The 14,253-nt window shown below is 42.5% G+C and overlaps 2 protein-coding genes across 2 annotated transcripts in view; both read right to left on the minus strand.

Moving 5' to 3' along the window:
* Positions 1-46: 46 nt before the first annotated feature.
* On the minus strand, positions 47-11,025 carry lrrcc1 (leucine rich repeat and coiled-coil centrosomal protein 1). Its single transcript, XM_042089118.1, has 20 exons — positions 10,915-11,025; positions 10,231-10,310; positions 9,740-9,945; positions 9,498-9,563; positions 9,029-9,205; positions 8,776-8,942; positions 8,432-8,641; positions 7,859-8,049; positions 6,446-6,614; positions 6,129-6,277; positions 4,083-4,287; positions 3,460-3,599; positions 2,815-3,016; positions 2,501-2,686; positions 2,060-2,234; positions 1,716-1,879; positions 1,270-1,478; positions 825-962; positions 565-700; positions 47-442 (listed from the first exon to the last, which is right to left on the minus strand). Exons 2-20 carry the CDS (start codon positions 10,272-10,274, stop codon positions 332-334), a joined length of 3,045 nt encoding a protein of 1,014 aa, XP_041945052.1. The 5' UTR covers positions 10,275-10,310; positions 10,915-11,025; the 3' UTR covers positions 47-331.
* Positions 11,026-12,782: 1,757 nt separating this feature from the next.
* The window catches only part of LOC121707117 (RNA-binding Raly-like protein), a 33,249-nt gene continuing 31,778 nt past the window's right edge, over positions 12,783-14,253 (minus strand). The window contains exon 10 of the mRNA XM_042089429.1: positions 12,783-13,208. The gene's annotated coding sequence lies outside the window, so the exon portion shown is untranslated. The remainder of the gene's footprint in view (positions 13,209-14,253) is intronic.

Below are 14,253 nucleotides of genomic sequence, written 5' to 3' on the forward strand. Positions count from 1 at the left end.
GTCAACCAGCCATGTTAGCGGTGAATGATTGCCAAGGTCTTGCGAGTTTTTGACAGGCCATATACTTTATTTCATGCAAGATGTAGTCCCCATTTTCCTAGACAAACAAAACTGGTTGCTGGTGTTTTCATGAGAAATGTAAAAGACATTCAATACGCAATATATGTACACAATCACTCATCAGAACAGGTTACAGTAGACAATACACATCCAAGACATGATTAAATTAACTGACACCACATCTACGATACAACACTACTACACCTCATAACATAACAATTACATAGTGCAAAACAGAAGCATCACAAATTTGATATTGTAATATTTGAGGTCAGAATTCCTTCAATACGCTGGTGAGACGTTTCATTTTCTCTTCCATTAACCGTTTGTTAATCTCGGTCTCCTCCAATAGCTGTCTCATTTCCTCCTCCACTTCAATCACCTGCAAAACACCAAACACCTTAAGAAAACGTTGCAGTACCTTTTTAAAAGTCAAGTCATATGTGCAATTGCTTTACTGGAAATAAATGCCACATTTTATAGTTATTTGAAGCATTAATTCACCTTGTGATTGGCCACCTCAATCTGTTTCTGTTTGTCACTGATGAGGTGCAGGAGCTCAGTCTGATGGGAGGCCTGAAGAGTCTCCAGCTGTCTCCGAAAGGCATCATCTGCATTTCGCAATTTCTCTAAAACACCTCTGTTAAACAAAACAGAAGGCCAGACTGATTACAATGTACTATCCTCATATAGAATATTATACTCATGCTGAAAATGATGCACTAGTGCAACTATGGTGACTCTGTAACACCCTCAGATCTTACTTGTGAGCCTGCAAAGCTTTGTCTCTGTCCTCAAGCAGGGTTTTCTCTTTGGAGTCAAAATTCTCCTTCATGCGTTTCACCTGAGTCTCAAGCCTGGTGAGTAAGCCAGCCTTTTCTTTCCATTTGTTATTAGAAGCCCTGCCAGGGTAAAAAGGATGTACAGTAAATATTCAATGCAAACTGTCTTTAAAATACCTAGTCATCATTAGTAGCACACACATAGTATTGCCTAATGTTCTATGGACCCTTTCAAGAGAGTTCCATTATCAGCATCATAGTTGGCCCCACAAGACGGGCCAAATATGATGCTGATAATGGAACTCTCTTGAAAGGGTCTATAAAATTGCATGCTGCAAAAAAGTTTGGTGAGAAATTATTACAGCTGGTATCTGTATATTATCCGACCCTTATCTGAAGTCACTATGATGACCATGAAGGCAGATACCTGTAAGCCTCTTTGACTTCGTCCAGCTCAGCCTCCTTATCCTCCAGCTGTTGCTTGAGCTCCTCCTTGCGGAGGCTGAGCTGCTCCAGACGGTCTCGGAGCTGCACTAGCGGCGCCGTTTCCTCCTGCAGCCTCTGCTGGAAGCGCCGCTCCGCCTGGGCCCGGTCTTCGCGCTGCTGACGCAGCTGCTCATCACGCTCCTGCAGTGCCTGGAGGAGAGACAGAGAGCAGAGGAAAGGAAAGGAAAAATGTTGGTGAAAGTCATTTGATATATGGAGTCTACCGAGGCAATATGGAGTAGCAAGGAAAACCGACAATTGAGTTGAAAAGACAATTTATCTGTTCCCTTCAGTCATGGCAATTGACTACAGTAAGGAATGGGAGACTGCCACACACTAAAAAACACAAAAACAAAACAAAGAACCAAGCTGAGGCCACATTTTTACCTCTTTGAGCTTGCGGATAGTTTCTGTCTGATCGTCCACAATCTTGGCCTTAATCTTCAGTGCGTCACTGTCTCGCTCATTCTGTTTCTTCTGCGTCTCCAACTCACTGGAGAGAACCTCAATTTTTGCCTCCAGACGGCCTCTGTCTTGGGCTAAAGATGCCCCTGTAAGTGTGTGGGAGGTTACAAACAAAAGAAACACATCTGATTACAGGCCTTTGGTAAGCTTGAAGCAAATGAAGCAACCACATTTTCAAGCTTCACCATCATAAACAAGTCCTTGAGATACTTGTAAAGTGTTTTTAGCTGCAAATATGACCAATATTCAAAACTGGAACATCATACCCTGTTGCGCCAGCTCCTGTCCCCAGAGCTTCCTCTCAGATCGGAGACCATCGATAACAGACTCCTGTGCGGAGACCTGGGCGACCAGCTTGGCCTTGTCCTTCTTTAGAAGCTCCACCTGCAAGCCGAGACGCCGGTCACCCTCTGCTGCCTCCTCCAGAGACTGGATGCGAGACTACAACAGACACCAGTAACCACACTGTCAGTCACCATGATGCAACAGCAAACATCTCAACACTATCACAAGGGTAATTTCTCAGGGAGACCCAAAACCTTCAGGAGATGCATTGCATGTTGTTGCTGAATAACAAACACAAACCTTCCTACATTCATAAAATCTTATGTAACAGACAGTAACCTCTCGAGACTGACTGGATATAAATTAAGGACACAGGGACAAGAGTGGGACTGAGAGGTGCTCCATGTCTTCATGTTCCTTACCTTGAGTTCAGTGACGGCCTCTTTTCGGGACTTGGTGAGCTCCGCAATGCGCTCCTTCTGCTCCCTCACCATGGTGGTGAGCTCCTGTACCAGAGCCACAGACTTCTGTTCCTTCTGCTGGGTCTGAATCAGTGATGCCTTTAGATCGGACAGTTCCCTGCTGGCGTGGTCGAACGCAGTCTTTACCTGGCAGACAGGAGACAGGTAGGAAATCTTGAGCAGCTTTATCTGGCCTTGGTCTTTCACCACTGATTGTGGTATGATGTTGTTGTGATGGCGCATGATCTAGAGAAGCAAGTCATGGAGAGCATTACCTCGTTGAAGCGCCCTGCTTCAATTGTCAGGGCCATGCGAAACTCGTCCTCCAGGGCGGCATACTGCTTTCGAGCCTCCTCCAGTTTGCCCACGAGGGCAGCCTGCGTGTGCTCGTGCCTCTGCTCTGTGAGAGCCACCTCCTTTCCCACCGCCTCTCGAAACTGAGCGCTGTCAGGGAGCAGCCGCGACTCCAGTTCCTTCCTGCATGGTTATGACATCAATGGGAGAGAGAGCGGGGGAAGGGCAGGAGAGGGGAGGCGGTAATAAAGATGTGATGAGGCAGAAAGTCTTGATTATCTTCAACCTGATTTATTCTAATTAGGAGATACTAGGGTCACAACTATTATGGAATAAGGGAAGCAACAGAGTGCTTTGGAGGTGTAAATCTTCAGGACGACTGGGCAACCAGAATGTAATTGGTATAACTAATCCTCTATTGTATTAGATTGTCTCTGTCAGCTTTATTTGACTTCACTGTATAATGCTTATCTTATCTCTTTAAAGGACAGGTCAAATGTTTGCTGATTTTATCTGATCAGGAATGACACAGGAAAGGCTCTGGGACCCCCTGAGGTGCTTTTGAGTGTCCTGGCCGCCAGCAAGAAAGACAGTGGTCATTCACAGCTATTCAAACCATCATGTACCTGTGGACCTGTTCTCTGGATACCAGAAGTTCATGCAGCTGTTGCACTTTGTCCTTTTGTTGACGTAGTGATGCCCTAAGGATCTCCACCTCCCTCTTAAGAGCAGCAGCCCTGTTCTCTAGCTCTTTACTACGCCTCATCTGAAAAAGAAGGAGTTCACAAAGTTCACAGCTATATGAGGTAGCCACAATGGTATACCTATTGTACTGTAAGATGTATGTATGCATTTACAAACACATTTAAAATTGACATTGTATCGTCAGTTAGTTACTGAAGTTAGTTCGACTGAATATGGACTAAACTATCTCTGAATCATGAATTGTCCCATATCCATCACAGCTGATATTACTGGATTCTACGGAGCCTGGGAGTGGTCAATGCAAGATTTTTTTTTCATATTGAGAGACTGATCAAATCATGTTCTCATTTTAGTAAAATTGTGCGCTGGTTTGAATTATTTTGTTCCCATATTTTATACACAGGAACTAGGAGTACTGTATGGGCTAGTTCAACAGACCAACTTGGAACTTTAAGATAGACTATGAAAGTTCCCCTTTATCATTAGGTCAGAAGCAAAAAAGGGTCTGTTGTTAGGCTAGCTATGGGACCAAGGGCTCCGGTACCTCATCGGCCTGCTGCTGGGCCCGGAGAGCCTCGGCCTGGGACACCTGGTCCTCCAGGCTGCGTAGCGCCCTCTTTAGCTGGTCCTCTCGGCCCCGCGCCAAGTCCAGCTGTGCTGCCCAGTCGCGCCGCCGCTCCTCCAGATCCTCCACCCTGGCCTGCAGGGTCGAGCGCTCCGAGCGCTCCTTCAGCAGCGACTCCTTTAGCCTGCCGGAGGAGACGCAGCCAGAGAGAGGGTCAGGGCAGGGCAGGGGAGGGAGAGAGAGGGGGGGGGGGAAGAGAGAGAGAGAGAGAGAGTGATGCCGAGATGTCAGTGATCACCCATCTTTTTACACAGTACACTTCTACGTTGATTAACTGCTACTTATTAATTTTGAGTGATGACTGAAGTCTGCGTTCTAAAACTGTCTTAATTAAAACACTAATTATGGGCTTGTGAGGATTAGTTTTGATTAAATAAGACTTGATGTCGGTGGGATAATTAATGAAGTGTAGTTTATTTAAAGACTGGAGTGAGATCATTTTTCATAAATACAGAAGAGAGGTACAAATCTGCATTGCCCTTGTTTTCCCAAACGTGGGAAGGCCTGACAGAAAAATTTCATTTTCAAACATTTTCAAAACTTCCAAATTCAACATTTACATAAAGTCTGAAACTGAGACTGAGTGTGGGTGAAATGCAGACCTGATGTGAAATGGAAATACTTTATTCAAAAGTAGTAATGCAGACTTCTTAAAAATCTCATTTTGTCAGGCCTGGAAACTGTTAAAAGCACTGACCCTACTGACTGTCAGGGCACAAAGTCATTAGCAGGGGGATGCAGCCAAGGTGATGGTGGCAATTACGGCAGATTCATGCGTCGCTGAGGACATATGCCTGTCACCACAGATTTAATTTCCATCATAATTACGATTTATCGCCATTTGGGGGTGGGCGGTGGGGGTGTCGGGTTGCTGGGGGGGTGATGCTCTGCAGAACACCGAGACGGCCCCGCTGTCCCCTATCTCGTCTAATAAGAAACAGGCATCCATTTGCACAAGGCGCTTCAGCCCCCGTCATCTCCACACCGGGTGATTGGGACACTGGGAGAGGTTGATTATGGATAATTATACCCATAAGTATTCCATCCGTGGTCTATCCAGACCTGTGCCAATTAAAACTCAGACATAATAATAACCGACGACTACAGACGGCAAAAGAACTCTTAGAGGTAGAACAAGGCTGCCAAGGAAGCTCTTTCTTCTTATTTACTGCAAAGAGGTTCCAGCGGGGCTGGATTTACAGCTTATGATCGAGCTTGTGTTTCACATAAATGGAAATAATTACCAAGATGTTTACAACATCTGACAAAGCTGTACAGAGAGCAAAATGATGTGAGTAATGAGAGCACACGGAACATGGTAAACGACCACAAAGAGATAGAGAGGAGAAAAAGTGTGTGACAAGAGAAGAGAACAAAACATAATAGCAGGAGAGGGGTATCTGTGAGGTCGAAACAGTTTTGAAATAGATTTCAGTGGCTTTCAATACAGTCTAAAGAAAATATTCCATCTTTTGACATTGCAAGAAAAATTGGAGCGCAACTGCTAATTTATGTCAAACTGGCTTAGAAAACCACTGCCTTTCACTTTATAGAGCATTCAATTCAATTCATTAACATTGCACTATTAACAACTGGCATTTTTTAGTGCCCACTGCCAGAACCTCTCATTGCAAGCATGGGGGTAGTGAGGTCAAGGATTGAAAGACTTTTCTAACAGCAAAGAAGCCTGAGGAGGAGACTGTCTGTCTGTCTGTCTGTCTGTCTGTCTGTGTCTCCATGGAGAGGCAGAAGGAGGAGGAGGGCAAGGTTGAGCTTCATCCTTTCAGGGTCATTAAGCATTTTTCCTTTTTCTTTTTACTTTTGAATGTCTTTGCTGTGCTTAACTAGTTCTAGTCTTAAACTATGCATCCATCATAAACTTGCAGCCATATGTATGTGTGTGTGTGTGCATGTATTTGCAGAGTGACTGTTGCCTTGTCTGTGTGTGTGTGTGTGTGTGTGTACCTGTCTGTGGTGTGGAGAGCCATGCTCTGCAGGTCCTTCTCCTCACTGGCGCGAGTCTGCAGGCTCTTCAGCTGCTCTGTCAGCTTTCTCACCGCCTGCTCTGCCTTCCAACGCCGCTCCCTCTCCTGGTCACGTTCCTCCACGATAGCCTACACGCACACACAGACACACAGACACACACACAGACACACACACAGACACACACACACACAGTGAACGATTCATACTTTGTATCCAGGGTATTCTCTGGTGATAGGAAAATTAGAAAATCGAAGATGCTCTTCCACCCGATCCCATGTCATAAGTTGCCTGCATACCCTGTAGGTCTCTTCCTCGGCTTTGCTTGATTTCCTCTCAGCTGCCTCCCTGGGTGCTGTACTTTTCAGGCCCTTCCTGGTCATCCCAGGGGATGATGAATGGACCTCTTGCCTCTTCTTCTGACCCACGGGAAACTTTGAGGAGCTGGATTTATGCGTATCTGAATCACTATGGAACACAGCGACATAAAGAGCTGACATTTTAACAGCTGTTGGCGATGGTGCGAATGTGTGTGACGTTTTTTTTTTTTTTTTTTGCCAAGGCAATACCCCAACATAAATCAATTCTGAGGTCACAAATGAAAGCTTCACACAAAGCAGACAATGGTGATTTACTGACATAATCTTCAGCACAGCCCATATTTCTGGGATTTTAAGTGTCAAAATTCTTTGGCAAAGAAACCAAAGGAAAGGGAGTGCTCAGGATATTGGTACCCAAACCTTTTAAAAACTGGTGTCTCTAACCACAAGATCCAGTAGTTATACATCAGAATGAATACACAGATAATGCCATGTATTGTTTATATGTGCATTGGTAATGTGACACTGAATTAGGGTGCATCTTGTCAGATAAGCCAGATGAGTCAGAGTGGCTGTTTCTCTGACTCCGGAGAATGAGACGAATTGATTTCTTTAATCAGATAGCGGACACAGGCAGCCAGCCCGCTGTGAAATTAGTCAGATGTGCTTTATTTAATTTAGGTGACCATTAATATAATAACAAATGTCAATCTATTTCATCCTCTACTGGAGGGTTCAAGCGATGTATCTTCATTAAAAAAGAATTATCCTCTCCGGTACACCAGACAGTGGGGTTGAGTGTAATGACAGTCATTTTTCATGAGTGAGGGGAGTCAGGTGCCTGGCGACTTCATCTAGTCAGGCTGCAGGCACAAAGGATATATACAGTATACTCTCCCTGTGCAGCAGGCTCAGGCTGGGGAAAGAGAGCACCATCTGTTTCTATTTACTGAATCTCCACAAACTGCATAAACAGGTCAAGTTCAATAAGTAGATCAGGTCACAAAAGAGAATCACCATTCCTTGCACATTTGTGTCAGGTTTTCATTTATACACTAAGAGCCACTGTGTAACAAATACTGCACAACAATAACTTTGTACACAAACTAAGCTGACGAACATGGCTGTTTGTCCGCAAAATGAACAACTGTAGCTTGCTGTAAACTCGTATATCAGTGGTGAGCATGGCAGGAGGTGTGCTCAATGAAAAAAAAGAGACCATGCAGGCCTAGTCTTTGAAGAGGGGATGTGGATGTAACATGCTGATGCTGGTTGTGTGTATAAACATTTCATTATCGCTAAGTGCAGCAATAATCATATAATACCTTAGAGATACATTATCACCCTCAAACTAGTCATTCTATGTGTCAGCAGAAACGATGGCCTGGGTACCTGTGTGAGGGTTTGGCTCCCGTGGCTTTGTGGCCTTTTTTCCCTGGAGAGCTCCTGGTCTGCTTCGGGATCTTTGAGTTTCGTCGGTTCTCTTTCACGCTGTCACAGTCGCTCTCAGAAGTCAGATCCGTGTCCCTCTTTGCTCTCAGGACCACAGGAGGGCTGGAGATGGACACACCTCTCTCAGGCACCTTACATAACAGTAAGATCGGATTTATTTGCATTCACTTTATTGGCTTACTGGTTGACAAGTCTTCAGTGTAATAGACTGATCCAGCCAAAGTTAAATCAGAAGACATGATCAAATACACAGTTTTCAAAGGGAAAAAAATCTCTCTCGTATATGATGATTTTGATATTATAAATAAATGAAGACCCTGACGGTCATGGTAGAAAGAAACAGATTTTTGATAATAGAACAAGGATTTATTGGAAATGGGAGAGACCTGACTTATTCTCAAATCTCGATCATTCTATTTCAGCCATATTTCTAACTTCAACAAACAGAGGGACATAAAACTACTCACAATAAAAAATCATACATTTCTCCTCATTTCAAACTCAATGACCTACCTTCTGCAAGAGCTGGGACACCTGCTGCTCCAGTTTCTTAATGCGTTGCTCGTTGCCATGGTTTCTGGAGGCAGAACTTGGAGTGACTGGGCCAGACTTGACAGCTGCTGGAGCTCTGGGTCCTCTGGCAGGCTCATTCCTCTCTCCAAACTGGGCCGGGACCTCATCGGTCTGGGCCACACTAAGGGATCCGCCAGCCTGCCTGTTTGTCTTTGGAGAGGAAATAAACAAATAAGTTATGGAGTCCATTATTGGAATTCAGGTATCGGAAATCTGATGTATTTAACTGGCCAACACTGTTAAGCTGACAAAAAAAATAGGAAGATGAAAATAGCAGATCAGACCTTTGCACTTCTTACACCAACATCGGCATCTGTGTGTAACAGGTACTGAAGGAAGTCCTCAAGGCCAGGGATGTCAGTGGGGCTATCCTCTCCGGGATTTCCAAATCGGTCGACACCATCTAGGGTGAACACTTGAGGCAGGGATTCTAAGACCGTATCCCTGTACCCTGCAGGGAAACAACACCTCACATGAACACACATAATACACATAATCTAGCCACTACTACCCAGGTTAAAAAAAGTATTGGCATACCTGAGAGAGCACAGATTGGGTTTTGAGGATTTTGAACACAGTCATCCCTGAGAGTAATATCTTTAAGATTCTGCAGTCCCACCAGGCACTGCAGTACATGATTAATGTTGTCCAAGTGGTTGCCCTGAAGCTGGAGGCGCTTCAGTTGATACCCTGACCCATGGAGACACAACAGCCCTGTGGGCAACAGATACCTTCTTTAAAGGGAGTCTTGCTGAAGCCTGCACATTCATTATTTTATCACATTTTAGTCAAAGATACAAAGCAATATTATAGGTTAAAACATGCACAAAAATAAAATATGCTGGTTACAGCACCTGGCTTCACTTAATCTCTGTGTTTATTTTACTCATCAGGGGTCTACAAATGGCACTATGTGGCCAATTTACACAGTTTTGCAATGGGAGACAAAAAACAAATAAGACTTTTTGCTGTTAATACTAGTTTATTTAGTCTGGTTGAATCTTACCTGTAAGGTCACAAATGCGATTATAAGACAAGTTCAGTCTGGTGAGATTTATTAACACTTCTAGACCTTAAAAGATGGGAAGAACATGTCAGGGACAGGGTACATTCTTGTTTGAAAGCAAATTTCAAAAAGTGTATCTTGCAGTGATGTTGGCAGTTATACATGTACTTTGAGCAAATATCTGGAGGACAATTGGAAAGCTCTGGAAAAGCAGTATTCTTTCAACAGTACCAAGGGCTCACCTTCAACTTTTGTGATTAAATTGCAAGATATGTTTAGGGTGCGTAAGGAGGAGAGATTGTCTAAACCACTGATTTCTGTGATGCGGTTCGATGACAGGTCGAGATGTCGCAGCTGCCAAGCTTCAATCAAACCCTCAATTTTTGGTATACAGTTACAGTGAAGATTCAATATTGTAACGTTGGGATTCAGTGGAACATCTAATAAGCTAAACACATAAAAGAATACACATTATTAAGATTATGTTAATCTAATTAGACAAGTAAGATACAGGAAAGCTATTACCATGAGTTTCAGTAAATGATTCCAGCATCTCTACTTTCACAACTTCAAAACCACATGCAAATCTCATACAAGAAGTAAACTGAATTAGACAAATGTAGCTAGCCAAACATTGAAAACACAAGGGAAGAGTGGACAACTGAACATGATAGGCCACATGTCAAGTAGAGATGGACAAGACCAGATGTGTCTTAAAAATATAAATGTTTACCTGGATATGTTCTTGTCGATAAGGCAAAGCTCTTTATCAGCCATATCTAATTAACGTCAGAAAACCAGGGTAGCCCAATTCTGACATCAAAAATAAAAGATGTGTTAGCTGTTAGAGGTTGCAATCGGTCGAGCTATGGATCAGACTAAGCCAGTTGTAATGTTAACGGCAGACAGGAAGGTTAGAAGAGAAATAACGTCAACACTTTATGACAGATAGACAGAATTGCACCTACAGGTCAATAGTATCAAACAGTGATTCAGACTAAAGTTACAGCGTTGGTCACGCAATCAAATGATTAATATGGACGAGTTTATTTTTATGTTAGAAACTACTGTATGAACATGTAAGCTAACGTGCATGCAATTTGTTGACGTATCGTTACCATTTGCCACAGTAGCCTAAGTTTAACGTCATAATATCTGATGGCCATAATTTAAAAAGTTATGATACATTTTCTATCGGTGCAGAACAATTATCACATCGATGACAATCAGTCATAGATTTAGAGTAGTTTCCTATATGCTAACAAACAGTTAGGCTACCTAGAACTAATAGGGTAGCGTTCGTAACAAACAATTAATATCTAGTTTTCCATAAGGGCATCGATTGTATTTGTTTACAGGATTCCGCGTCAAACTAATTTTTTATCAACCACATTTTTATCAACCACAACTGACTGACCCATTGAAACTTCTTCTGTGTTCTTGGCATGTTCGTTGTTGCTGGGTTTCTTAAACTGGCCGCTCAGTGTTAGTTACCATACGTACTTCCTGTTGTTGGTAGTGACGTTTCCCTCAGCTGTTCATAACTTCCTGTGTTTTGGACTCAACTGGTTCCTGCTGTGCATTGATTTATACAGTCTATGATTTGAGCAGTTGTGCAGATTTCCAAAATCCTTCTAGTAAAAAAACGTTTCAACAAAATTAAAATAGAATTTTTAACCTAATTTTATGATGTTCAGATTTCAGTAATTTTGAAACGTACTGAACATTTTTTTTAGAAAACTTGTACTAGCCTATTGTCTGGGGAATCAGCTGGGTAAGTTAGGTCATGGTGAAATTAAATCTATTCTAGGCCTACTCTATTCACCTGTAGTATTTTGCATATGGAAATATGTTATCTAATTAGTATGCTTAAAATGCAAAATCATACTTGGTAAACAAAATATTAAGTAGGCCTACAGCACAATTATGGAAAATAGCCTGATTAGGGTTTCTTTGAATTTGCCCCCAGAACTTTTTCCAGATGTTTTTCCACATATAATCGAGTCTAGTCTAATTTTGGCCTTTACACCATTTTGTTAAAGATGCAGATGACCTGCAAATGCAAGTCAACATTTTAGTAACCTGATGAAGGCTATAAGCAATTTTTAAGGTCTACACATGTTTTACGATAGAAGAGCATCCCCATGATTCATTTTGATACAGGAATCCAATTATGTTTAACTGAAACTGCAACTGTGACAGGATAAAATGTTGGCCTAATGTCTGTTGCTTTCCACCTTTGTCAGGCTCTGAGAAAGCATCATCAGTTATCGTTAAATGATGGACGCGCACTGGTCACATTCATTAACGCAAAACACTCTACTGTCTGAAAAGGAAAGCAGATTGTGATTTGTGTGTTAGCTTCCAAAGAACAGTAAGGAAACTGCTTTAGCAGGGTCACCTAATGTAATCATTTATTTTTTTGAGAAGCCCTACCACCTACCTACGACCTCAGAATGAGACTGTCTTTAGGTGACTAAAACAGGCCATCTCCATCACTTGTGACAATACAGCCACCCTTCCTTTCTGACATTCTTCTGACCCTCAAGGAAACACTGTACTTAATGAATAGAAGAAAACACTTTGAGGGTGATCCCCCTGAACATAGCAATGCTTTTTGTATCTTGGTATAAAATAAAGGCCATCAATAATTTAGCAGGCATGCCTTGTTTTTCTATATTTTAGGCTAATCCTGATTACCTTGCATTTCATGAGAACTGTTTGTTACTAACTGTAATGATAAGACTTTTTGTTTTTATTACTCTTGATAGACTGACTGCAGATGATTGTCAAGTCCTACAGCTTGCTTGCCATTACTGATTCTGTTATGCAAAGTAAAAGTAGCCAGCATAGAGGTCAAGCCTTGAGCATATAAGAGTCTTCAATACACAACACCTTTACAGGACACCGAAGTTCATCTTGATCATATAAAAAGTAGCATTAGGTAAGTAGCATTGTGTTCATGTTGACATCTGCCCTGGTTGCTTTCCAGTGGGAACTGGATTATAGCATGGTAATTATTTCCTTTGATTGATGGCATTTAACTTGGTGTCAGGCTTGTCTGCAATTTGTTGTACAACTATTTGAGACCTCCAAGTATGAGAAGTATGTTTATTAATGATGGAAAATGCAATATTCTGGGAAATACCACACGCTTATTCAAATCACCTGTGGCAGAAACAATGGCTATAGGGAACATTCTATAAGATAAAAAATAAAATGAGGTTCATAACAAAATAGCTACTGGAAAGAGTACTCACACTCAGTTATGAGGTTTGACTTTTTAATCATTAAGAGTAACAGATTATTTTCTTCAGATAATATTTCTCCTTGAAAACCCAAGAATAGGAAAAAAGACACAAGAGCAGAAAAAAAAAACATTAAAACTTCAGCATAAAAACATGGTCTTTCATTTTATAGGGTAAGCAAAACTATAATAGTAGTTGAGCACACAGTCACAGAAAAACACATCATCTGCTGTCATGAGGTTTTAAGATTTAATCCTGTAGAATAGCATGTTACCTCACTTTGGAATGTCTGGCTAGGTGAAAAAAAGATGATTTCCCCTCAATTCTTCCTCTATTCCTCACACTCCTGTCAATGCCAAAGAGCCAGCCGTGCATGCAGACGTAACCTGTCCCTTAATGCCAAAGAGCCAGCCGTGCATGCAGACATAACCTGTCCCTTAATGCCTTCATGATTTTCTATGATCTAAAAAGCAAAGTGAACAGGTACAGATCACAAAGGGAATGTTAACACTATGATAATACAGCTCACAAGAAATGTTTCTGGCCTTATTTTGGTCTGTGGGTGTTTATTGATGGGTGGTTTTTCAAATAAGCCATTCTGTCTGAGTTCTGCAGGTGAGTGACATGCTAGTATCTGGGTCTCTCTGGGTCTCCACCTGGACAATAAACTGGACTGGTCAGCCAACACTGATGCACTCTACAAGAAAGGGCAGAGCAGGCTGTACTTCCTGAGGAGGCTGCGGTCCTTCAATGTGTGCAGCAAGCTCCTCAGGATGTTCTACCAGTCTGTTGTTGCCAGCGTCCTCTTCTATACAGTAGTATGCTGGGGAGGAAGCACAAGGAAGAAGGATGCGGGGCGAATTGACAGGCTTGTAAGGAAAGCTGGCTCTGTAGTGGGAGCTGAACTGGAGTGCATGAGGACCCTGAACAAACTGATCAACATCTTGGACAATGAGTGTCACCCACTCCACAGCACTATTGTTATGCAGAAGAGCCTGATCAGTTGGAGACTTCGCTCACTGCCTTGCACAACAGACAGACTGAGAAAGTCATTTGTCCCCAGGGCCATTGAACTGTTCAATGCTTCACTTAAGGGAAGAGGAGAGATAGACTTCTCTGCATAGTCTGTCTGCCTCTTCACCCCCTCCATGTTTGGATACTGTCTGTCCACTAGCCACTTTTACCACTGTATTTCTGCCTCACTGTTTGCGTGCTATATTAGCACATTAGCACATATGCATAACCCCTCCCTCCATGCCACAGCCGAACTGTGGCCACACTTATACCTTTTCTTAAAATAGTTAAATATATAGATATATAGACTTTATTTCTGCATTGTTGCACTGTTGGACTTACTCATTTGCACTATCACCATGACCACTATCACCATTGCACTATCACCATGACACTCATTCACACAGAGCACCTTACCTTACCTTACTATGCACAGAGAATCACAGGCTCAGTCCCTGCCTCAGTCATTGCAAGCGCCTCTGATTGATTAATCA

The sequence above is a fragment of the Alosa sapidissima genome, chromosome 1 (assembly GCF_018492685.1).
Source record: "Alosa sapidissima isolate fAloSap1 chromosome 1, fAloSap1.pri, whole genome shotgun sequence".
Classification (NCBI taxonomy): Eukaryota; Metazoa; Chordata; class Actinopteri; order Clupeiformes; family Clupeidae; genus Alosa; species Alosa sapidissima.

Bases quoted from the DNA above. Each gene is read 5' to 3' on its own strand.
- lrrcc1 (XM_042089118.1), bottom strand. From the start codon at position 10,274: ATGGCTGATAAAGAGCTTTGCCTTATCGACAAGAACATATCCAG. The intron at 6,278-6,445 runs GTATGCAGGCAA...GTGTGCGTGTAG, and splicing joins CCGAGGAAGAGACCTACAGG to GCTATCGTGGAGGAACGTGA. The intron at 3,600-4,082 runs GTACCGGAGCCC...CTTCTTTTTCAG, and splicing joins CCCAGCAGCAGGCCGATGAG to ATGAGGCGTAGTAAAGAGCT.